Source organism: Coptis chinensis, chromosome 1 (genome assembly GCF_015680905.1).
Source record: "Coptis chinensis isolate HL-2020 chromosome 1, ASM1568090v1, whole genome shotgun sequence".
Classification (NCBI taxonomy): Eukaryota; Viridiplantae; Streptophyta; class Magnoliopsida; order Ranunculales; family Ranunculaceae; genus Coptis; species Coptis chinensis.
Genome location: NC_141456.1, coordinates 11523296 through 11546850, shown reverse-complemented (window position 1 = coordinate 11546850; position 23555 = coordinate 11523296). Strand labels below are relative to the sequence as shown.

The window sequence follows — 23555 nt, the reverse complement described above, 5'->3', positions numbered from 1 at the left end:
CATATACACTTTCCTAAATGCATGTATCTTCAATTTACATCAATGGCTCAGTCAGTTTCAGTACTATATTTAACATATATTACATGTCATGTAGCTAGCTAGATATTTTTGTTATCTTAATTAGTTGAAGTTGAGTCCAAACTAAATCCAAAACCTTAGTTTAATTTTCAGATTTCCATTCATTCTGATTGCGAAAATAATATAGGAGAGTTTCAAAATTTTAATATTCCAAATTTTGAACTAAACAAATTCCACCTAATCTTCAATCAGGCACTCCTACAAGTCAACAAACTTTTCATAACAAAAGTGTTAATTTCAATTACGAACTTCAGCACGACATCCTATGTCAAAAATCCAACACGGCTGAAGTAATATTTTCTCAACTATAGTTGAAACTGTTAATAAATTTCAGTATGCTACTTAGTACGTAGTACGTACAAGGATTTAGACACGCACTAATAAGAGGATAATAGACCAAAGTTAATATTGAGACAAACGACAAAAAAATATAAAAGTATTAGAAAAATAAAACAGAAAAAGAATGGCTTCGTACGTTATGGAAGTTGACGCCTTGACGGCGATTTTTTTTTAAAAAAAAATTTTCTTCAATAAAAAACATATTTTATATAAAAAAATAAAGTTATCCTTTTATTTTTCGTTCCTCTTTCATTCATTCCAGAGAGTGAGTTAGTACTGAAAAGTGTTTCGAAAAACCTACGCGTCGTTTCCAACACCACTACAAAAGAAAAGTGAGAGAAAAAAAAAAGCATACTTCCAACACTTCCAAAACCCTAATTCTTTTCTATTATTCTTGTAAGATCAAAAGTTGGTACAACTTGAGCTGAAAATATTAACTGTGAAGCCTTTGATCAGATCTTTGAATTATTCAACATGGATGAAGAGAAGAGTAACAAGTCTGAGTCAAGCTGGGTTGACTCCCCTTACTTCTACGGTACTACTGAAAACGAAACTTCTATCCTCAGTGAGTTTGGTTGGAATCTTGGTAAGAATCACGAAAGCAGTTCTTTACTTGAGTTCAATCATCAGATAGAACAGGGATCATCAGATTGTTTGGCGGGAATGAGTTCTTCTCTTGTGTCTACTACTTGTTCTTTAGTTGAGAAATCAGGTGACGCTTCGACATCGAACCCATCAGTCTCTTCGAGTTCAAGTGATGAACAACCAGAAAAGTCCACTGGATCTGACGGAAAACCCCTGATAAACCGTGAGTAGTGTGTATATGAATGGCGTCGCTTCAACTTCTACAATGGCAGAAACCGTAATAAGTAGTTTATTTCCAGGCAAATTTCAAAGATTTTTTGATACCGCGTTTTCTAGATGCACACGGAAAATCTCAAAACCATTTAGTGCATAAAAATTGAATTATTGAAAAGTCGGTAGGGGTAAGTTCTGTAATTTATAGTTGCTTTTTGGTTTTTTTTATTTGTTTATTCATTGTTGCGGCGGGAATTGCGTTTTGGATCTTTTTTTTTGTTAAATTTGGCAAAAGATATTTCTCGAAGAAAGTAAACTCCTTCCTTTTCTTGTTTCTTTTTAAATTTCTCACGCCTTCATTCTTTAGTGCAGTTTCTTCGGCTTTTATCTTCTTTAATGCAGTTTTTCATCTTGCTAGAAATGTCCTTTTTGTTACATGCATTTATTGATCACTTGTTATTTGCTCTGTAGATTGACATATATATATATATATATATATAGCATCTTCTCACAATTTTGAGACTGATAGGCATTTTTAGTTTGTAGCCATTAATGTAGTCTCCCTCCTCTTCAATTTAGTTCTCACCTAATGCTTTTTTTTTTAATATGAATTCCAGTTTTTGAGTACTCTTGCTAGCTTAATTATCCCCTTTTCATGCATGTTTGTTTGTTTGACTGGTTTTTTATTTATCATCACTTGAAAGCTAGCTGTAGATTTAGCAACTCTCAATCAACTATTCCTTGGCATGCTGTACTAAGTACTGCGTAGTGTCTTGTCTTTATCGTCCATTACTACTTTGTTGGATGTCAAATTATTGATCAACTTGATTGTAATATTCCTTTAACGATAACCAATATATATATATAAACTTATTATTATGTTTGACACGACTTGATTGAGATTTCCCTTTTATATTTGTTCAACGGTTCAACCTCGATCTGCTTTATGTATTTGTCTTTGTTCTTTGAAGGGGTTCTCTTCATTATTTTTGCTATATTTAAGATTCAATAAAGAGTATAAACTACACAAAAAACGATTGTGAACATTGAGACTGAAGTATGTACATGGTCCACTTATGCATTCCATGGTAAATTACACCCTCACAAGTGACAATGAGGGAATTTTACCTATTCCGAATCCTAATTATCTATTGCATAACCATCTTAAATTGTAATCACAAGACCTAATATTTTCAAAATCCAAATGACAACTATAAGTGAACAGGTAGAATCACTTGGCGCTGCTTCGATATATTGAAGTAACAAATGTCAAATGACTTTTGGTTCTATATATTGTTGTCATATATATTAAAGTTCTTTTAATTGTCAATTAGCTAGAAAAACTTTATTTTTGTTAGCTCTTTCCAGTCAATGTGTTAATGCATTTTATCATTTGTAATTTCATTCAATCTGTTTCTCTTAGAAATTTTTTCTAATTGTTTTGTTTATATTTTACAATCTTTTTAACACACTAATTTGATGTTCATTATATTGTTGCAGTAGTAAAGGAAGAAAGAAGGGACAAAAGCGAGCTCGACAACAACGTTTTGCATTCATGACTAAGAGTGATGTTGATCATCTTGAAGATGGCTATAGATGGAGAAAGTATGGACAGAAAGCTGTTAAAAATAGTCCATACCCTAGGTTTGTAGCTGACATTTTGATACTACAGCAATATAATGAGTTTGTTCCTATTGGTCCTCACGAAATTTTCTGGACCAATGGTAATTTGTGCATAACTTAGTTAGTCGATGCTGCAGTATATATTCTCTTTAATAATGATAAAAGAACAAGATTGCTGCATTATAAATTTCTAACCAAAACTGATAGAAAATGATGCTGCATTTTCTTCAACTAGTCCTTTCCATCCATCAGTGTAGCGATGGGAACAGTGTGCACATACACTATAACTTGATGAAACTACAAAATTTAAGTGCTGCATTTTTTATTTATATATTTACAGTTTACAATACTCAGCAATTTGATCTCCATGAATTAGTATAGATGTGCTGTACCACAATATTTAGTTATCAATTAATATGCATGTCATTAATTAACAATTGATTTTTTTGTCTTAGCAGGAGTTACTATCGTTGTACTAACAGCAAATGCACTGTGAAAAAGAGGGTAGAACGCTCATGTGAAGATCCTACAATTGTAATCACAACATATGAAGGTCAACATTGTCATCACACTGTGAGCTTCCCTCGTGGTGGTCTCTTCTCACATGAAGGTCCCTTTGTGGGACAATTAAATCCTCCAGCTTCACAGGTATATGCTCCAGCTGTGCAATACCCTACAGGAGGTCCACTTGGTGTTACTCAACTGCACCAACTACAACGTGAAGTCAGACCAAGCCAGATGCAGCCTGAGTTAACATCGCAGCATTCTAGCGATGAAGGATTACTGGGTGATATTGTGCCTCCTGGAATGCGCAACCGATAAGAAGAAAAGATGGTATGATAAATTTATTTATGTAGGTATGCATTAGTAGTATTTCGACTACATATCTGATTATCTGAACATATTTGACCATGCCTTTTAGCACCAGTCAGTGCATGTAGCAACTAGGCTTCTTTGAAGATATATAAAGATATTACAAGGCAAATAAGAATATATATGCTGCTAATTATTTGCTGTTATGAACATTATATGCAATCAAAAAGAAAGGGAGGGAAGATAGAAAAAGATTGTGAAATAGGTAGTAGTTTACTTAGCTAGTGTTCTCAGTTGTTTAATTCCCTGTAGATATAGTCTTGACAAGAATCCATTCGAAAGTGCTCGGTTGGCACATACATGAAGTAAGAAAGTTCAACATGGATGGTAGTTGGTGGACGTACTTTGGAATAAAAAAATAGTCATCGATCGTAGTATCAGTATCATTAGTGTATAGGGACCCTAGTGTATATTGTTATGTTTAGTTTTTTGTGGTTATAATTAATCAAAAGAACTCCCTTAGTGGCATCAATCCTAACCAACATGTTGTAATTGTGTTAGTTGTAATGTTTATCTCTTAATGTTGATGTTTAGTGCTAATGGTCTACCCTATCTTGAATGTTAGTGTCCACTTTATATTTTAATTAAGAGTACCCTTTCATTAATAATGTCCTCAATTATTAAAATGCCTATTTCTTTTTTTTTTTTTCTTACCATAATTTCATCTCTAGTCAAACTGATGTTTGCATATATACAACTCGAATGTGTGCAGGGATCATGTGTTTTGATGCATATTCTTTGTAGAGGGAATTTTATCAACAGTCAATCGCGGCGATATTAGATTATCCGAGAAAGATATGATCACTCATTATATTCCCTCCTACAAAACATTAAGCAGAAATCTGTATGTACTCTCCCTGCTATCATCGAATTAGTGTCATCGTGTTATTTGCATGGTCGACCACCTGAAATGGTACATTGTATAATTCAACATTTTTAAGAGGTATGATAAGGACTGTTCATTGATTGTATGCATTGTCTAACTGTGTATGCTTTGTTCTTAGTATAGTAGTAGCACTTGGAGGAAAGATTAGCTTATTTGGTTTATATCTTGATAGGGACTATTTTCAAATAATAGTTATATATATTGAGTTCAGATGATCTGGTATTCTACGTTCTCATTCTTCTACATGATTTCTGGTTTGTTGAGTATAAAGTGGGTGATAATCTTGTAGTGTATCAGAGTAGATAAGCTAAGAAAACACAGTATATATGCGTATAAGTGGATTTTTCGCACACATTAAGCCAAAAAAAAGGCATGCTTAATGTAGCCTTTTAAAAATTTCTTTAATATATATATATTAACGTCCCAAGTACAATTTTTAAAAAAAAAACATATCCGACGAAATTGAATTTTCAACTCAGGTACAAAAAAAATAGGATAAAAACAAGTTAAACAAGGGGCCCCAAAACAAGTATCAATCTAGTAGCCAAAATTTAAACTTGTCAGTATTATTTGAGTGGATAGTGGTACGAGCTGCATATGAAGGAATATGATCAATGGAAACTTGGTCAAAAGCAGCTACAAGGCTACAATATCTGTAACTTAAATGTAGTTAAGAATTAAGATAAGGTGAATGCCATTTCCATCCATTCAATTATATATTAGGGTTTGGACCAGAAACCCTAGCATGGTCCTTTGGCCAACCAGTTTGGAAAATGTAGAGCATATATTCCTCGCGGTGATGTTAAAAAGAAATCACCATTTTCGAAACTAGATACAGCCGTGAGTCTCGCGTGATTCGATGTTGCTCTGCTTCTGATTCTTTTTTCTTGGTCCACCTATTCTGCACCAGACACGTGTTTTGTTCAAACAATTCTTCTACTTTCTCTTCACGTGTTACGAGGCGTGTTATAAAGACAACCGCCCCATCCGCCGCTGCATACGGAACTTGTACCTTACCCCACCACTTAATTCCTCGCCGAGTGATTCGAGACTCGCAAACATGGAACAACTAAGTCAGGAACTAGGAGTCAGGACTGCTTTTGGGATAGCCCACTTTGACCATAGACTAAAATTTCGAAATTTGTGAAATCCCGTACAGCTGAAACAATCTTCACAGAAACACGTTTGGCACCTTCTTGTTGTGCTCCATTATGAAATAGTTCAGAATTCCACATTCCCACAGGCCACAGGGTTATGTTACCTATTGGATGGTATCAAAATAAGAAAAAATGTTACCTATTGGCATGCATACACATTACACACGACCTTGAGATCTGAACCGCAGTGCATATCAAGCCTCCGGGCACATCACAAGGTAACATGGATGTAGTGAGATTGTGAGAAGGGGTTCTATCACCTTTATAACGAGGGATATTTGCTTCAGAGCGTTGCTCCTCCAGGCTCCAGACATGCATGCATGATGCCAAAATCACAGATGAATTGAACCAAGAGCACAATTTTGGTGGCCTGTTATTTTAGAGTCCAACAAAAAGATCGCATAGTTTTTACAGAGTAAATACCTTTCTCCCTTGTGAATCATGAGATTTACCTTAAAGTCCATTATTAGCCCTTCGAAAGTCCTCAGAAATTGAGAAAAATGTTCCCCGCCAATGGCGAGTCCAGCAAGCTTTCAGGCTTTATCGAATTTGGATTCTTTTGGAGCATTTGAATGCAAACCATTAATTCAGCAATCTAAGTTATACCTGTTCAAACAGAAGAACAAATCATTTTTTACAATTTGAGTTCATTAATCTTTTTTAAGCTTGGGCTTACGCAAATGCAATACTGATGATTAAGATTTTATCCATAGTACCACCATGAACATCACTTCTGCCCCTACTTTTGTGGGGAGGAGTGTTATGGTTTCGACAAGTATTGTTCCAGTTTTGCCCCCGACTCCTGAGGCACTTGACGCTGATTAAAAAATGATATAACAGGAAGCCAAAAAGCAGAGTCGAAGCGTTTGGTTTTGATACAGATTAACACTCAGAAAATGAGAACAATCCAGGTGTTATGCTGAGCATATTCATGGTATTACCTTGTACACAGTCAGCTGCAAAAAAACAAGGTCCCCTATATCATTGAAGAGCATACAAGTAACCACTAACCAAAATCCCATTTTCAAGTTGACAGGTTGAAATACACTAGACTTGAACACAGGAGACAGCTACAAGGATATTTTCAAAATGAGCAGATTGGATGAATTAAGGAACCTAGACATAACAAGTAGAAAATTAAATTAGATGTTGACACAAAACTAATTTTCTTCTCATAAGATCTGCGTTCAGCCAGCATTTACTACCCGAGTACCTAATGCGCTAGTTCCAGCAGCTTCTGCCTGTTTCTTCACCAAATTGGCGTGTTTCGTTCCAGCAAGGTGAGAAACAAAAACCGTTTGACTGTTGCAAACTACATTGCATATATTACAAATCCTCACTGCTTCTGCTGCTGCCCCACCACTCATGATTTTCCGTCTCTTCGTTTCCACATCCTCTTTAGGCGCTGATACTAGTTTCTTTTTTGATCCACGGTTACTATCTGTGTTGTTACTGGATGGCTTTTCTTGTGGACCAATTACTGGATTGTTAGCCAACTGGGATAATGTTGAAGCTGGAACAGTGGGGATTTTCTTTGATTCTTGGAGTTTCTCAAGTTTCTTCTGGTGTTTCTTTCCCAATTTGTGTTTGTCAAGGACATCCTTGGTGTTACATTCAGTATTGCAAATTTCACACCACATTGACTGCACAATCTTGGGTTTCTTCTGCACCATTTTCTTTACTGTGTTGGCGGGAGGTTGGACCATTGGGGTTGTCGAGAAACTAGGAACTAGATGTGCAGGTAGCATTGTGTTTGTAGGTATCGCGCCAGCCTGCCAGTAAGCATATGAGTATTTTATTCAAAACAGAAGATGCACAACTTCAGAAAATAGACAAGAACCAAGACTATCTTTACTACCTAGGTAAGATACACAGCCTACGTATTTACCTGAGTAGCATGCTTTTTCCCTGAGATATGGTCACTGAACGCTACTAGGCTGTTGCATACAACATTGCACACAGAACACACCATTACAGAATCAACTGCTGCTCCACCTTCCAAAACCTTCTGTCTCTTCTTCTCCACATCCTGCCCAGCAGCAAATACGGAGGATGCTATCATCGCTCGCTTACCTAATGGATTGCCCGTCACACTGGAAGAACTTCTTTTCTTTGTTCTCTTTTTGTCCTTCGGCAATGACGCAGTGGCATGGGAGATGGAAAGCTCACTCATTGGATCTTGTAACAACAAATTTCTCTTGTGTTTTTTACCATACAAATGTTTATCATGGGCATCTTTGCTGGTACACTCTATCTTACAAATCTCGCATCTCACAGATTCCGAAACCTTGGTATTCTTTGGAATGGTTTGTGTAGCATCATATGCCAAATTGTTAGGATTTGTTGGCAGTATCTGATTCGGTATCTGATTACTGTTCAGGGAATTTATCGCCTGCAGATGAGTTACAAGAGATTGGTTTCGAAAGAAAGCAAAGTACAAATACTTTATAACAAGAACGATATAGAGTATATTTACTTATTTATCTAATTGCATTGACACTTCGAAATGCAAGCCTTACCCAAGTCAGAAAGTGTCATCTTCGAATATTTGCATCATATGCATGTGTGCGTACATGAAATGTAAGATATGTGCATATAACTATCACACACATGATCCGCACCTGCATATGCAAGTTGTGTGTAGAAGGGTACCAGAACTGTAAAACATGTATTATAGCAATGTACATGCAAACAAAATTACCAGTTACCATATACAATTCACATGTATTCACAAGCACCAATATACGCATGCATATACCAACATATTCCCACCTAAGTTACATTGACACGGATAGGTGTGTCCGTATCCAACACAGATACGAAGTGTCCGACACGGAGAAATATAAGAAATTGAGGTATATCACATAAAATGCGTCCGATATGGACACGTATCTGACACGGATTAGTTTTGAAAGATGGAGTGTCCATGTTACATAAATTCCCACACAAAAACACCTACCATATACGCCCTCAGAGAAAGAATGTGCAGAATCATGTAGTCACTTTCCATTCAAATCCTTAACAAAAGGTTTTCAAGTCCTTGGTCCCCCCGCCACACACACTCATATACATATACGATATTCCTAAAAAAATTATTTGAAACTTGAAAGCGATTGAAGGGGAAATATTTTTATTTAAAATAAAATTGCATTGGATATTGAGTCACAAGAAGTTGGGGGACATACAGAACTCAGGTGCACTCGGAAGAGTCGGAGTGAGAATACAATTGGGAGTGTGTTCTATCTATTGGTAGACCAAGAGGTTTGTTAGGAATTCAAGAGAATAGTTTGAGGTAAATGATGCAAAGCATTAAGTTCCTCCTCAAATCCTTGAACAGACTTTTCTTTAATTAACTTAGTGGTTGCACCACTTAAGACTAGGTGATGCCATAGTTGACTTAAGAACTGTGATACTAAAAGTTCAAGTACGTTAAATAGCCAAGCTCATTGTACTAATATTGACGCCCATTAGGTGCATCTCCTAAAATAAAATGGTCCGTGTTAGATATACAGCCAAATGACAACACGAGTATAGACTACACAATCAATGAGTTAATCATTAATTATCTCCTTTCCCCATACCACAAAATCACAGAATGATCACATTCTACAAAACAAGAGAAAGTAGTTTGGCCTTTCTCTGTATCTCAACTAACCTCACTCTATTTAAAAATCCAAACGGACATGCATTTCAACTCGGTAAAGATAACTAATGCAGCAATGAGTATAGCCCGAAGATCATTCCGCTCACACGTGTTGACATTAAGTAACATACAATGAAACAAAATAGCCAACACACTCAACTTAAAAGACCCAAAACCAATAATGTAACTCAGGGCCGGCTCTGGGGCAAGGCCAACTAGGCGACCGCCTAGGGCCCCCAATTCTCCACCCACTATCTAATAAAGCCCATATCCAAAATACATATTAAAGCAATAAAGCCCAAACATTACATTGACCCAACTAATTTAAGCCCAAACCAACAAAAAACAAAAACAAACAATAAGGTTCTATTCGATCTGGAGTTCTGGTCTTCTCTCTCTGTCTTTCCTATTTCAAAAAACTCGAAGGGTTTAAGGTTAGTTTAAAACAGGTGAAACAGAGAAACTAAAAAAACAAATAAAAGAGAGAACCACTAGTCTTTGAGGACTTGGAAACAAGACTGCCACGCTACCAGAGGTGCTCCCAATATACATGCTTTGTATGTTCCTTTAACCCTTCTCAATTCTCAATTTATTGTTTTTTCTTTTTAAATTGGATGAATTTGATTGAATTTTTCGTTTTATGTATGCTATATTTTGAATGACTCAAAAGTCTGAAAAGTGTTCTAAGCTAATTATTTGACTTGTTAGTCTTTGTTGTTCAGAAATATTGTTGAGTGGTTAGTATCATGAGTAGCACTAGAAAATATCCAACGGGTAGTGCTAAAAGAAAAAATAAGCAAAAACAAGAACTCACTCAATCTCAGGCGGGAAGTATTCTTAAATTTCTTTCTACTAGTGGACAAACAGAGACTTCTAATGAAGATGTTGTGCATGAGGAGCTTGAAAATATAGTGAATATGGAACATGACGAGAGGGGGAATGATGAATTTGAAGAGAGATCAAATGTTGAAGCTGAAGAGGAGGTGAATAATGTTGAATTAGAAGAGAGAGTAAATGCTGAAGATGAAAAGACAATGAATACTGAAAGTCAAGAAGAACTCAATGAAGCTATGAATGAGAATGGAGAATATGAACCGACAAACTATTTTGATCCGGCAAATTGGGATAAGATTGATCAGAAATATAGAGATTTATTGGTCGAAAAAGGTCCAATAAGAGACAATGTTACTGATTTTCCTAGAGATGATGAAGGTAGACACTTTTCAACCTTCCACTACGTGCGATGTATGGATAATGGTTTGAAACAGGATCGAAAGTGGCTTGTTTATTCTCATTTAGTGGACAGGGTATTTTGTTTTTGTTTTAAGTTGTTCAAGCAATGAGGAATTCTTTCTCAATTGGATAGTGAATGATGTTTAAATTGGAAAAATCTTGGTGAAAAACTTCAAAAACATGAACAAAGTACTGAGCACAAAAGACACTTGAATAGTTGGTGTGAGTTAGAAAATAGGTTAGGAAAAAATGAAACAATTGATAAGAGTGTGCAGCAACAAATCAATCGAGAAAAAGAACATTGGAGACAACTATTATTGAGGATACTTGCTCTTGTGAAAGCTCTAGCTAAAAATACTTTGGCATTTCGCGGGGGCAATGAGATGATTAAAGAAGAAAACAACGGTCTTTTTTTTTAGCATGATTGAAATGATTGCAGAATTTGATCCAATATTGCAAGAGCACATCCGACGTATTGAAAGTCATGAAATTCACTATCATTATCTTCAGAATGAACTAATTCAGATGTTAGCAGGTGACATTATTAATGCATTTTCTTTTGGGTAGATAATCCGTGACATTCTATTACTATAAAAGTTATCATAATTTTTTTTGTAAGTGAGGTGAAAAATGCAATTCTTAAGAAAATTCAAGCGGCTAAATACTTTTCAATTATTCTTAATTGCACTCCAGATGTAAGCCATGAAGAACAAATGTCGCTGGTGATACGATGTGTGGATGTCTCAACAAATTCAGTTAAGATTGAAGAGTTCTTTTTAGAATTTATGAAGGTGGGTGATACATCGGGTTTGGGACTCTTTAATGAGCTGAAAGTTGTATTGAGCACTCTTCAACTTGATATTAATGATGTAAGGGGACAAAGTTATGACAATGGATATAATATGAAAGGCAAACACAAAAGCGTACAAAAAAGATTGTTCGAAATAAATCCTAGAACTTTTTATACGCCATGTGGTTGCCATAGTCTAAATCTTGCATTGTGTGATACGACTAACTCTTGCTCTAAAGTTGTATCCTTTTACAGAATGGTGCAACGTGTATATACATTGTTTTCTTCTTTTACAAAACAGTGGGAAGTTTTCAAAGAACATGTGGAAAGAGGTCCCAATCTTACTTTGAAGGCACTGTCACAGACACGCTGGAAAATCATGTGGAAAGTGTTAAAGCAATTAGAAGTCAAGCTCCCCACATAAGAGATGCTTTAGTTAAATTAATGGATACTAGTGATGATCCGAAGACTAAAAGTGAAGCTAAGTCCTTAGCCGCACATGATATTGAGAATTTTGAGTTCTTGATTGGTATGATTGTTTGGCACACGATATTGAATGGTGTTAATGTTGTTAGCAAACTCTTACAAACTGAAGATATGCAGATTGATGTCGCTATTAGTGAACTGCAAAGGCTGATTTCCTTTTTTGAAAAGTATAGAGAAACCGGATTTGAAGAAGCAATGATAGAAGCTAAAGAAGTTGCAAGTGTTATGCAAATTAAGCCTATTTTTCGTGAAAAGCATATTATTCGTAGAAAGAGACAATTTGATGAAAATGCAGATAAAGAGGTGTCACAGTCAGCCGAAGAATCATTTAGAGTCAACTACTTCATTTTTATTGTTGACCAAACTCTTTCTTCTCTTAAGAGTAGGTTTGAACAGTTTCAAGTATATGAGAAACATTTTGGGTTTTTGTTTAATTTGGAGAAGTTGAAGTCTATAGACAGAGATAGTTTAAAGGCTTCTTGTGGCAACTTAGCAGAGTTTCTGAAACGTACATTTCTGATATTGACGGGGCAGAGTTATTTTTGGAATTGCAACTCTTGAAAGAAGTTTTACCAGATGACGTAAAGAAGCCAATTGAAGTGCTACACCATTTGAACTTAAGGGCTAGTTGCTTTCCAAATGCGTGGATTGCTTACAAAATATTATTAATTATACCCGTTACAATTGCTTCTGCGGAGAGGAGCTTTTCAAAGTTAAAGATGATTAAGTCTTACTTTCGATCGACCATGTCGCAAGATAGATTAAATGGATTAGCTATGTTATCTATTGAAAAAGTTTTGGTTGAGGAGTTTGACTATGCAAATGTAATAACTGGTTTTGCAGCTAAAACTGTGAGACGGAGAAATTTTAGAATTTTTGATGATACTTTACTTTATGTAATTAGTTCGTGACTTGGTGGGGTTAGATTTCATTTCCCCTACTTTCAAAATAAATAACAAAATTTTTTTTTTTGCCTATATAATTTTTTTTTTCTTTCTTTTGTTAAAGCTTAAGGCCCCGCTTTGAGAGCTCGCCTAGGGCCTCTCAAATCTCAGGCCGGCCCTGATGTAACTCTAAAAACGAACAATGTACAACCTTTTTAAACATGGGCACAAAATTAAACTACCAATTAACAAAAAAAGAAGAAGAAATCTTACAGTTGAATAACCAGGCTCAGGAAGAGCTCCGTAATGTTGAACCGCCTCTTTCGCCACCCAGCTTGACGAGATGCTGGGGTCCTGATAATAATTTGAAGTGGGCAATGTACCAACTTGAGAAGACTGATAAGTGTCATAAGAAAAAGTAGGTTGGGCTTCAAAACCAACATGGGCATTAGTGTAATATGAATTTAAAGGTGTTGTATATGAAGGATCAATACCAGGTGGAGCAAGGAGAGTTGAAGAGGAATTTGGTGTTTGATAGATTGCATGATGATGATGATGTAATGGTTGATGGGGTGGAGGGTAATATTGGTAATTTTCATATGAGGGTGCTGTTTGGTAGAATTGAGAATCCATTAACTAGAAAATAAAATGTTCTTCTTTTTTCGCTGTTTTCTGGTTTTCGTTTTTTGGGAAGTGAAGAAAATGGATATGGGCTTTTGTTTTGTACCCGGGTTCATTTGAGTGTCCAGTGAAAGCCCAAATGTAAAGCCCAACGTTAATCTTGAACAACTGTTGGGGAAATGTCGAAAAACATGCTATATACATAGAGAGATAACCGAATATACGTAAAGCTAAAAATGAAATCACGAACATGCTATACGTATCTATATAATAAGCTAAGGTTTTATTTGGCGCTACAGGACAAAATAATAAACAAAGGACGGTCAAGATCTTTTTAGACAAATCTAACGGCTGTGCAAAACCCAACAATTTCTCTTTAGAAAAACCCCTTCCTTTCTTCTCCAACAGACGTAAATTAAACCCCAACAATTTCTCTTCCCCTCTTTGAAAGCAAGGTCCGCAAACAAGTAAAACTGAAATTTGAACCTTTTCGATTCAAGTAAAGATAAAATCTGAACTGAACCTTTTTGATCTGAACTGAACCTTTTCGATTCAAGTAAAGATGAAGGGTTGAATATTCATTGATATGCTATTATCCCCTGGTCGAGAGAGTACGATACATCGGTGTAAAAGATTGAGTGGGATCTGTGAGGTTGGTTATAGTAGCTGCTTGAGTACGAACTTATCATCCGAATTGAAGAAGGAAGAAGGAAGTAGCTGCTTTCAAAGTCTTGACGGTCAGCGACTCCCAGATCACTAAGTTCTGAAGGAGCAACACTTGAGGGAAAGAATTGATCTTTGTGATTACCAGCATTTGAATTTGAATTTAATTTCACCTAACAGTCCCCCTTTTCTTCATAACTGGTCTTGAACCAATAAAGGAGGAATAATAGGGCCACAACCAAAGAGAGAGTTGTCAACAAGCCTTAGTGATCTTTTGGCATAGACTTCATTTGTGAGGTTGGTAAGAATTTTGTATTTGATGTATGTGTTCTCAGATATCCATGAGATAAACCGAGTTGTTTTCACATGTTCTTATGGAGCTATTAATAAAAAAAAAAAAAAAAGGTAGCCATTATTACAAAGTGGGATTTTACCAAAAGGAAACTTCAAAATAGAACCTCCACATCTTTGTTGGAGCACACGGTTGTAGTAATAGCTTATTGAGTCGTTGGTGGTGGTGTTATTGACCGAAGTTAATTGTTTGGAAGAGAGTTGAGAAGCGTAAGATGATTTGTTTTAGGGTTCATGGGTTACTTAGGAGTTAGTGTTTTGAAGTATATACCGATGTCGTGGTTTTGTTCATTGCTTTTTAATGCCGCTACATATATGTGATATTAGGAACTCATTCCATGCTTCGTACAAATAAGAATGCGTGTAAGTTGTATGAGATAGGTAGTAGGTACATAGGCATTTGTTGTTTTGAATGTTGTTATTCTAATTTGTGCGTAGTCACCATGGACCAATAGAGAAGTGTTGTTGATGCATTGGGCAAGGCCATTGGGATCATATTCAAAACAAATGGTTGACAAAGTTAAGTTATGTTAATTCTTGATATCATTATTGTCTTCCCAGTTTATATTTGTTTAGTTCTAAATAAAAGTATCAATACATAATATATTCTTATTGTTTTCCATTTAATTTTATCTAATTTTCATGTCATTTTGTGGTGCTTAGGTTGTCAGTATAGAAATAAAATCTTTAGCATTTTAGATGGTTGCAGTCTAAATTTATTCACACTTCTTTTATTCTTTTAGTGCCTCATATTGGTTGGCATTGTAAACACTTGGAGAGCCTACTAGGATTTTTGAGAGAATTCAATTTCAATTGTCAATCTCATGACAAAGAAGACCAATTTTGGGTGAATTTGAGGGTTTATTGTCCTACCACTGTTGGACTCTTTGGCACTTGCATTTGCTCTTTGGAAATTGCAAAGCATAATATATTTTTTTCTCTTTTAATGGCACAGATGATATCATCAAGATGATCAAGAAATCTACTGCAAAAGTGCCAAAAAACACCTCCGGTTAGTGTGGTTTTAACGTAAGTAGTCATAATCCCTTTCGACTCAATTTTGTTTCTAATTCATTCATCACAAAAATATTCCAGGTATAATATTTCACCCGCTTTTGTCCAGTTACATATCTATCATTATATTGATTGTTTGTTATTTACGGGAATCGAAATGTCATTTGAATATTGTCTATCATGAAAATCAATCTATTACAACATTGTTTGAACTTAATTTGATTTTTTGTTCAGGAGGATATTCATAAGCTTCTCTTGAGTTTCACATAAGTTGGTTAGAAATCCCCTAAACCAATATTTCAGGTATAATATTTAACCCGCTTTTGTTCTCAGAACTCCCCTTATTAAACCATCATTTCAATTATTATACCATTTAACTTTCTGCATAATTTCCTTCCTAGGCAATCATGGTGAAAGAGCGAATTCAAGCTGTGCAAGAGCGAATTGCAACAGTATGAAATACTATTATATGTGATTTCACTTTGTCTATCACACACATATATTTGTTCACACATATATATTTGTCCAGTTACATATCTATCATTATATTGATTGTTTGTTATTTACGAGTACAACTATATCAACATATTAACGGGTGTATCTTAGGTCGCTAACTTCATTACCACAACCGGAGAAATGAAAAGAGGGGAAAGGAGTCGTTAATTCACATAGTCAATTCCACAGCACGACATCCTGTTACGCCTCCCAATCCGATATATGTGCCTCCCCATCGAAGATATGCTACGCCCCCCAATTTAGTATATGTGCCTCCTAATCGAAGATCTACTCCTTCTCCATCTGATGTGCCTCATAATCGAAGATATACTCCTTCTCCATCGGTTGTGCCTCATAATCGAAGATCTACTCCTTCTCCATCGGTTGTGCCTCATAATCGAAGATCTAATGCAGCTCCTAATAGACTATCTGTTGTGCCTCCTAATCGAAAAATTTATCGCAGCTCCCAATAGGCTATCTGTTGTGCCTCCTAATCGAAGATCCACTGCAGTTCTCACTAGGCTATATGTTATGCCTCCTAATCGAAGTTTTATTACGGTTCCCAATATGTTATCTGTTGTGCCTCCCAGCCAAAGATCTATTGCACCTCCTAATCGGAGATCTGTTGCACAACGCCTCTTGAAGAGAAAGGGAAATGCAAGTGCCTCTAAATCACGATCAAATTACTATAGCACAACAAAATCGGAGACAGAGAGAAAAAGATGTTATGTCTGATTACATTGCAGATTCCTTTAAGAAGACGAGGTCAACGTACGAAGTTGGGTCATCTTCATCAATGTATGATATCTCTTACGAGAAAGCCACCTCGATCCACAAAAGATGTAACAATGCAAAGTTGTGAGAGAATAACATGTATGTTAAGCGGCTTAAATTCTCACTCTTATGTTAGGTTTCAACATATCGTGAAAACGTGATATATCATAGGTCTATTTTTGCAAAGTGATCATGATATGACTAGATTTGTGAAAGTGAAGAAGAAATTTTAATTCTCATAGAGGTCATGCGCTTCCAGTTCCAAATCGCCGTCACTTTTTGGGAAAGATGGATGTTCTTTGTCCATTTTGTTCGGCCCTTCATTGGAAAGATGAAGCGGTTATCGAAATCAAGGCGTAACCGACCTTTATTTGGAACTTGCTGTTTACAAGGAAAAGTTAAGCTACCGCTTCTTTCTCCACTGCCTCCGGCACTTAAATCTTTATTCGAAGGATCTAATAAACGTGCAAGATTATTCCGTGAGCAGATTCGGCAATACAATGTGTGTAATGCCTTTACCAGTCTTGGTTGTAAATTTAACGATCGTGTGTTACATGGACGTGGTCCTACCTCATTCATCGTTGTTCATGGAGAGTTCGCGGCATCAAATCGGTTCATTGTTGCCTGATCCAGGGATGGAACCTAAGTTTTCACAACTTTATATTTATGATCCCCTAGCTGCTTTGGATCACCGCCACAATCGTAATCCGAATTTGTCAAGGGAAGTGTTGAAAACTGTACAAGAAACTCTTTTGCGACCCACAAGTTTTGTGATATCTATAAGCAAGCATTTGAGGTTTTAACTGAAAATGCTTCGAGAATAACAATGTTCGGTCCATCTACACTATGATCCGCGTTGGATAGGCGAAGGTACAACCTTCCGGACAAACCGATGAGATTGCGGTGATATTGCACGGAGATGGGAGTAAGGTTGATGCCATGCGTGATATTGTACTTTCGGCTTGAGAGGAGGGCATGAGTTGGAACGGATAAGCGAATGTCATCCCGCTTTATTTGCCTTTGCATTATGTTCTTCGTTTCCTTATGGGGATTTGGGTTGGTCACCGATTTAAAGTTGTGGGACGTCAAGAGAAATGCTCCAAGCAATGCAAGACTCACCCAATTATTGTATTACGCCTACCGTTTGTTTGAGCGACCTACCGAGTACTCATCTATCTTCTTTGGGGTGTAAATTGTTGCATGAATTTTTGGTTGATGCTTGGGCTGCATATGAACGTAACCGCTCTGCGATACATTAGACTAAATCAAGACACCATCCGTTCGGATGTGTACAAGTGCTTGACAGATGTTGCACTTGAGGGATTAAGTCCGATCAAATTGGCCAACGGTTCATTTTGCCTTCCTCGCATGTTGGAAGTCCAAGGCACATGTCACGAGATTTTTCAGGATTCAATGGCTATCACCCGGCACTATAAGCACCAGATATTTTTCTTACGGTGAACGCAAACCCTAATTGGCGGAAATTAAAGATGCGCCAAGGAACACCAAACCGACTTCGCCCTGAAATAGTTGCACGGGTATTGTGAAACGAAAAGCAATTATGAAAGAAATCTTGAAGAATGATATCTTCGGTCGGTGGTTGCATATGTCTATACCATTGAATTTCAAAAGCGCTGGTCTTCCACACATGCATTGCCTTTTATTTCTTAGCATGATGACAAGATCCGAAACAGTGAGCAAGTTGATAAATTTGTATGTCTTTGAATTCCCTGACTCGACACCCACCCCGCATTGTTTGAAGCGGTGAAGAAGTGCATGGTTCATGGCCCCCATGGTGATCGAGATCCGAAAGTGCTTCATGTATGGAAAATGGTCGATGCACTAAAAGCTATCCAAAAGAGTTTGTGGAGGAAACAATTATGGATAAAAAGGGTACTCCATTTACCGATTATTAATCGGGCAAGAAATATTTTGTGAAGAGGAAGAATAAAATGGTTAAAGTTGATAATGGAGATGTTGTTCCCTACAATGCATATCATGCGAAATGTTTGATTTGCCATATCAATGTTGAAGTTTGTGCATCGTGTCAAAGTTGTTAAATATATTAACAAGTACATCTACAAAGGTTATGACAAAGCAACAGCGGTGGTGGCGGAGGGAACAAATGATGAGATCCAAAGAATATATCGATGCAAGGTACATTGGACCAGAGGGTTTGCATGGCATCTATTTCAAAATCCAATGCATAAAGAGTTTCCAAGTGTCCAACGATTGGGCTTCATTTGGAAGGTATGCATAGGGTTGTTTTCAATAAGCAAAGAGCCCATGGATGCAATTCTTGCCCGAACAAGAGACCAAACTTCAACAACACCGTGACTTTCTTTAAAGCGTTGGTGAAGATCCGATCTGCATGCATATACCTATCAAGAGTTTCCACGACACTATGTTTTCCACAAAGACTCTCAAGAGTGGACTCCTAGGACTCGGGGACATTCCATTGGTAGGATGTATTTTTGCAAGCCCCCCAATGCCGGGAGAGGTTTTATCTACGTTTGCTACTTCATCGTTGTAAAAGGGCCTACCTCCTTTGCATATCTTTATAAAGTCGGTGATACCGTACAGCACATACAAAGAAGCATGTATTGCCCGTGGGTCATTTGGAAGTCGATGATGAGTGGATACAATGCCTAGAAAGGGCGATAATGAAAACGGATATCAACTCACGGAGGTTGTTTTGTGTAATTCTTTTAGAGTGTCATCCGTTACGACCAGATCTACTTTGGAGCAAATTTGCATCGAGTATATGTGATGATCTTGGACACTGGCTTCGAACAAAGCACGACATCCCAGATCCAACTGATGAGCAAATAACAGATTACGGCTTATATCCGGTGGAACAAATCCTTTTAGAATCTGGGGAAGACATTGGAAGATTTCCCGCCCATGCCAAAGCAAAAGGAGGATTGGAGCAAAATTGTTGGCAATAGGCTCATTTGGGAGCAACGCCAACTTCAGCATGAAGGCATAGGAGAAGAGGCTGCAGTTGATGTGAGTCGTCTTAATGCCGAACAACTTCATGCTTTATATTTGTGGTGATTCGATTTATATGGTGACAAGGGCAAACTTTTCTTTTTGAATGGAGCAACCGTGCGAGGGAAAACTTTTTGTATAATACAATTGCAAAGGCACCGCCGAAAGACGGGTCTTATTGTCATCATGGTGGCATCATCAGGAATTGCATCTCTATTATTGTCGGGTGGACGCACTGCTCATTCTACATTTAAAATTCCAATTGATGTGATGGATACCACTTTTTGCGGCTTCACTAAACATTCCGACCTTGCTGACCTATTTAAAGAAACAAAACTAATTGTTTGGGACGAGGTGCCCATGCAACATAGATACTGTGTTGAGGCTGTGGATAGAACACTTCAAGATATTTGTGGAAACAAGAAGATATTTGGTGGTATCACTACAGTTCTTGGTGGTGATTTTCGACAAAACTTTGTTATACCGTTAGGCAGAGAGCAATTTGTTGGTGCATCACTTCGGCTTCTTTCCTTTGGAGTTATTTAGAAGTTTTGCACTTGGTACAGAACATGCGGCTTGAAATGGCAGAGTCCGAGAATGTCGAATTCGCCGATTTTTTGTTGGAGGTGTGCTACTAATGCCTTCTAATTAGAATATTTTTTTCTCCATTAGCTCCATATATAAACGAACTATTTTAGAAACTAATGAATTCATTTTTTGCTTTGATTCATTTAGATTGGTTCAAATCCCAAAGAATGCGTACAATTGCCGAATGGAATACGCAAGTGTACCAATATCCAAGAACTCATCTTCTCTGTCTATCCCCAATTGGATGTTATGGACACACCGTCTCCAAATTTCTTAACTGATCGCACTATTCTTGCTGCCCGTAATGATGATGTGAGTGCAATTAATGAGGTTGCACTGAATTTGTTTCCTGGTGAAGCGCTTGAGTATTTGGCGGCAGATAAAATCATCGAAGATGATATTGATAATCCAAGTGGGGCTCACTATCCCACCGAAGTTTTCGAACTCCTCGACCCTTCTAGCTTACCACCTTTCAATCTCAAGTTAAAACCTGGATGCCCTATAATGTTGCTTTCGGGGAACATAGCACCTAAAGATGGGCTTTGCAATGGGACACGACTTATGGTGCTTCAATGTGCGAAGTAAAGTCCTTCAAGCCAAAATTTTGACCGAGAGAAATGGAAATCGGTACTCATCCCAAGAATATCTCGGCTCCTCAAATGCGAGTTGCCTTTCAAACTATCAAGGCGACAATTCCTGTTCGACTAGCTTATGCCATGACAATTAATAAGTCGAAGGCCGGTCGATTGAAATATGTTGGCATTGATTTGAGGACACCGGTTTTCAGTCATGGGCAACTCTATGTGGCCATGTCCGGATGTACTTCTTCAAAAGAATATCGTCTTTTTTCTTCCACCTAATGCAAGAAATTGTACTACAAATGTCGATACCCGTAAGTTCTTCTCTAAGGACATCGATACCAATGAGAAAAGGCAAGTGAGAAATTAAAGAATGTTATTTTTATTGATTTAGAAAATAAAGAATATATTGTATCCATATATATGCTATGTAAGTTTTTATGATAGTTTTTTTTTGTTGATGATAGCGTGGATACTTAAAAATAAGAATAGAGATTATTTTATTTTGAAAACCATCTCTTTTGTAAACAATATGCTAAATGTATCAAGTCTAAAAAAATCATGTGTATGTGGTTTGTTTGCAGGTACCAAGTTAAATTGCCATAATTTTTCAGCGACATGATTGTAGTCTTTGCTCCATGGCGGATTTATCCATATGGTAGCAGAATGGTGTGAACAGTATGCATAGAGAGGAGAATGAGAGAAATGAGGAACTCGATAAGTGGGCGTGGAGTATTTATTTTATTTTATTTTTTCCTTTCGTTACTAGAATTAGCCCCATGTGAAAAATTATGCAAAGTCTTCTTTACTGTTTAATGAGTTGTCTTTTAGTTTTAGAAGTAATTTGTGTTATGTATAAATATGAAATTATATATTTTGGTATGGTTGATCTATGAGAATTGTATTGTTTGATTTTCAGGTTATGACAGGATTTAGGTTTTTGAAATGTTGAAAATACAAAGGAGACTCTGCTGGATTTTTTTATTTTTTTAAAAAAAAAATGATGATGCTCTTAATTGAAGACTCTCTCCCTTTATTTTCATCATTCTCATTCTGATATGTATTAAATTAATGAATGTATAAGAGTATGTGTAATGAGTTATTGGTTTGTGAGAAATGAAATGCATAGAATTGCAATAATTAAACTCACTTGAGTATGCGTATGAAATGATTATGAAGTATAAAACTGTTGGAAATGGTTATATCATCGATACAATGCTACCATAGAGATGGTCTCTCTTGGGGTGTTGTTCAAAAGCAATGTGTCTAGAGTGCCGACTGGCACGGGCATTCACTAATACGTATACATGCTATAGCATTCGATATGGACATGGTCACGAACATGCTATACGTATAGTTGCATCCATGGTCACGAACACTGTTGGTTTGCTGTTACATATACTGATCGATCAAGTTCGCTGGGCAATAAATCTCAATCCAGTTTATTTGTTAAATACATAGAACAATAAAGAAAACGGCTTTCTCTTCTCTTTCTATTCACCTCAATATATATAGATACAATAACAAAGATCTAGCTAATCTAGGAAACTACCAAACTAACTCCTAAACTTATGCTAAGAATATTTCCACAATATACAAGAATATCCTATTACTCCCCCTCAAGTTGGAGCATGCAAATCACAAATGCCCAACTTGCGTAACAAATAACCAAACTGCTGACGCCTAAGGGACTTTGTCAAAATATCAGCCACCTGATGACCAGTAGGAACATATGCTATGGAAATATTCCTAGCTTGCAACTCATCACGAACAAAATGACAATCTGCCTCAATATGCTTTCAGTGCGGCTCATGAAAGGCGGGGTTCTTCGTGTAATGCGGGGCGATGATTATCACAAAATAACCGTGATAGACTGAGAATGAAGAACACCAAGAGAACGTAACAATGACTTTAACCATTTAAGCTCACAGGTTGTGACAGCCATAGCACGATACTCTGCTTCGGCAGACGAGCGGGACACCGTATGTTGTTTCTTGGTTTTCCAAGAAACAGGAGACCTACCAAGAAGTACAAAGTAACCAGACAATGACCGACGGTTCAAGGGACAAGTCGCCCAGTCACTATCACAAAAGCATGCAACTGCATATCACTAGGACGCAATAAAATTCCCTGACCAGGGTGTCCTTTCATATACCATAAAACACGAATAGCAGCATCCCAATGAGCTATCTATGGGTTGCTCATAAACTAAGCGAGAGTATGAACAGAATAACTCAACTCAGGGCGAGTAACAGATAAATATACCAAACGCCCCACCAAACGCTGATACTGGCCCGGATGCTCGTAGGGATCACCTGTCGCAGACGCAAGACGATGATTCTGCTCCATCGGAGTATCAATAGGTTTACAACCCAACATATCTGCTTCCGTCAAAATATCTAAAGCATACTTGCGTTGGGAAAGAAATAATCCCTCATTACCACGAGCCACTTCAATACCCATAAAATATTTTAACACACCAAGATCCTTCATATGAAAACAAGAACTTAAATATTTCTTGAACCGTAAAACCACGTCATGAGTGGAACCGGCAATTATCAAAACAAGAACATGCAGAGAGACATTACCCCGCTGATAACTGAACAAGGAGTAATCTGCATACAACTGTACGAACCCAAATCTTCTCAAAGCATCAGACAACTTAGCAAACCACTATCGAGGCGCCTGTC

At 37.0% G+C, this 23555-nt stretch overlaps 2 protein-coding genes, 1 long non-coding RNA gene and 1 pseudogene across 6 annotated transcripts; 3 read left to right on the top strand and 1 right to left on the bottom strand.

The window, feature by feature from the left end:
• The first annotated feature begins 657 nt into the window (after window positions 1-657).
• Window positions 658-4682, top strand: LOC147522133 (putative WRKY transcription factor 57). 3 transcript variants are annotated; one of them, XM_086591371.1, is made up of 4 exons: window positions 658-1225; window positions 2716-2859; window positions 3297-3672; window positions 4424-4682. In XM_086591371.1, the coding sequence occupies exons 2-3, from the start codon at window positions 2771-2773 to the stop codon at window positions 3658-3660; spliced, it is 453 nt and encodes a 150-aa protein (XP_086447497.1). In that variant the 5' UTR covers window positions 658-1225; window positions 2716-2770; the 3' UTR covers window positions 3661-3672; window positions 4424-4682. The 3 variants fall into 3 exon arrangements, with proteins under 3 accessions (XP_086447497.1, XP_086447487.1, XP_086447479.1); XM_086591361.1 differs by having other exon boundaries at window positions 669-1403; XM_086591353.1 differs by having other exon boundaries at window positions 669-2303.
• Window positions 4683-6711: 2029 nt separating this feature from the next.
• On the bottom strand, window positions 6712-13471 carry LOC147522131 (uncharacterized). Its single transcript, XM_086591331.1, has 3 exons — window positions 13064-13471; window positions 7643-8146; window positions 6712-7526 (listed from the first exon to the last, which is right to left on the bottom strand). The coding sequence occupies exons 1-3, from the start codon at window positions 13421-13423 to the stop codon at window positions 6942-6944; spliced, it is 1449 nt and encodes a 482-aa protein (XP_086447457.1). The 5' UTR covers window positions 13424-13471; the 3' UTR covers window positions 6712-6941.
• On the top strand, window positions 8153-13055 carry LOC147522132 (uncharacterized; annotated as a pseudogene).
• Window positions 13472-14287: 816 nt separating the features above from the next.
• On the top strand, window positions 14288-22010 carry LOC147522130 (uncharacterized). 2 transcript variants are annotated; one of them, XR_015194984.1, is made up of 5 exons: window positions 14288-14371; window positions 15381-15454; window positions 15674-15742; window positions 15841-15891; window positions 21450-22010. It is a non-coding gene; the product is annotated as an uncharacterized LOC147522130 (long non-coding RNA). The 2 variants fall into 2 exon arrangements; XR_015194985.1 differs by lacking the exon at window positions 14288-14371 and adding an exon at window positions 14889-14944.
• The last annotated feature ends 1545 nt before the right edge of the window (window positions 22011-23555 follow it).

Excerpts from the sequence above, each read along its gene's own strand:
- LOC147522133 (XM_086591353.1), top strand. The coding sequence starts at position 2,275 with ATGTACATGGTCCACTTATGCATTCCATG. Across the intron at positions 2,304-2,715 it reads GTCCACTTATGCATTCCATG|TAGTAAAGGAAGAAAGAAGG; the intron begins GTAAATTACACC and ends ATATTGTTGCAG. Across the intron at positions 2,860-3,296 it reads AAAAATAGTCCATACCCTAG|GAGTTACTATCGTTGTACTA; the intron begins GTTTGTAGCTGA and ends TTGTCTTAGCAG.
- LOC147522131 (XM_086591331.1), bottom strand. The coding sequence starts at position 13,423 with ATGGATTCTCAATTCTACCAAACAGCACCCTCATATGAAAATTACCAA. Across the intron at positions 8,147-13,063 it reads CTGAGCCTGGTTATTCAACT|GCGATAAATTCCCTGAACAG; the intron begins GTAAGATTTCTT and ends ACTCATCTGCAG. Across the intron at positions 7,527-7,642 it reads GGAAAAAGCATGCTACTCAG|GCTGGCGCGATACCTACAAA; the intron begins GTAAATACGTAG and ends GCTTACTGGCAG.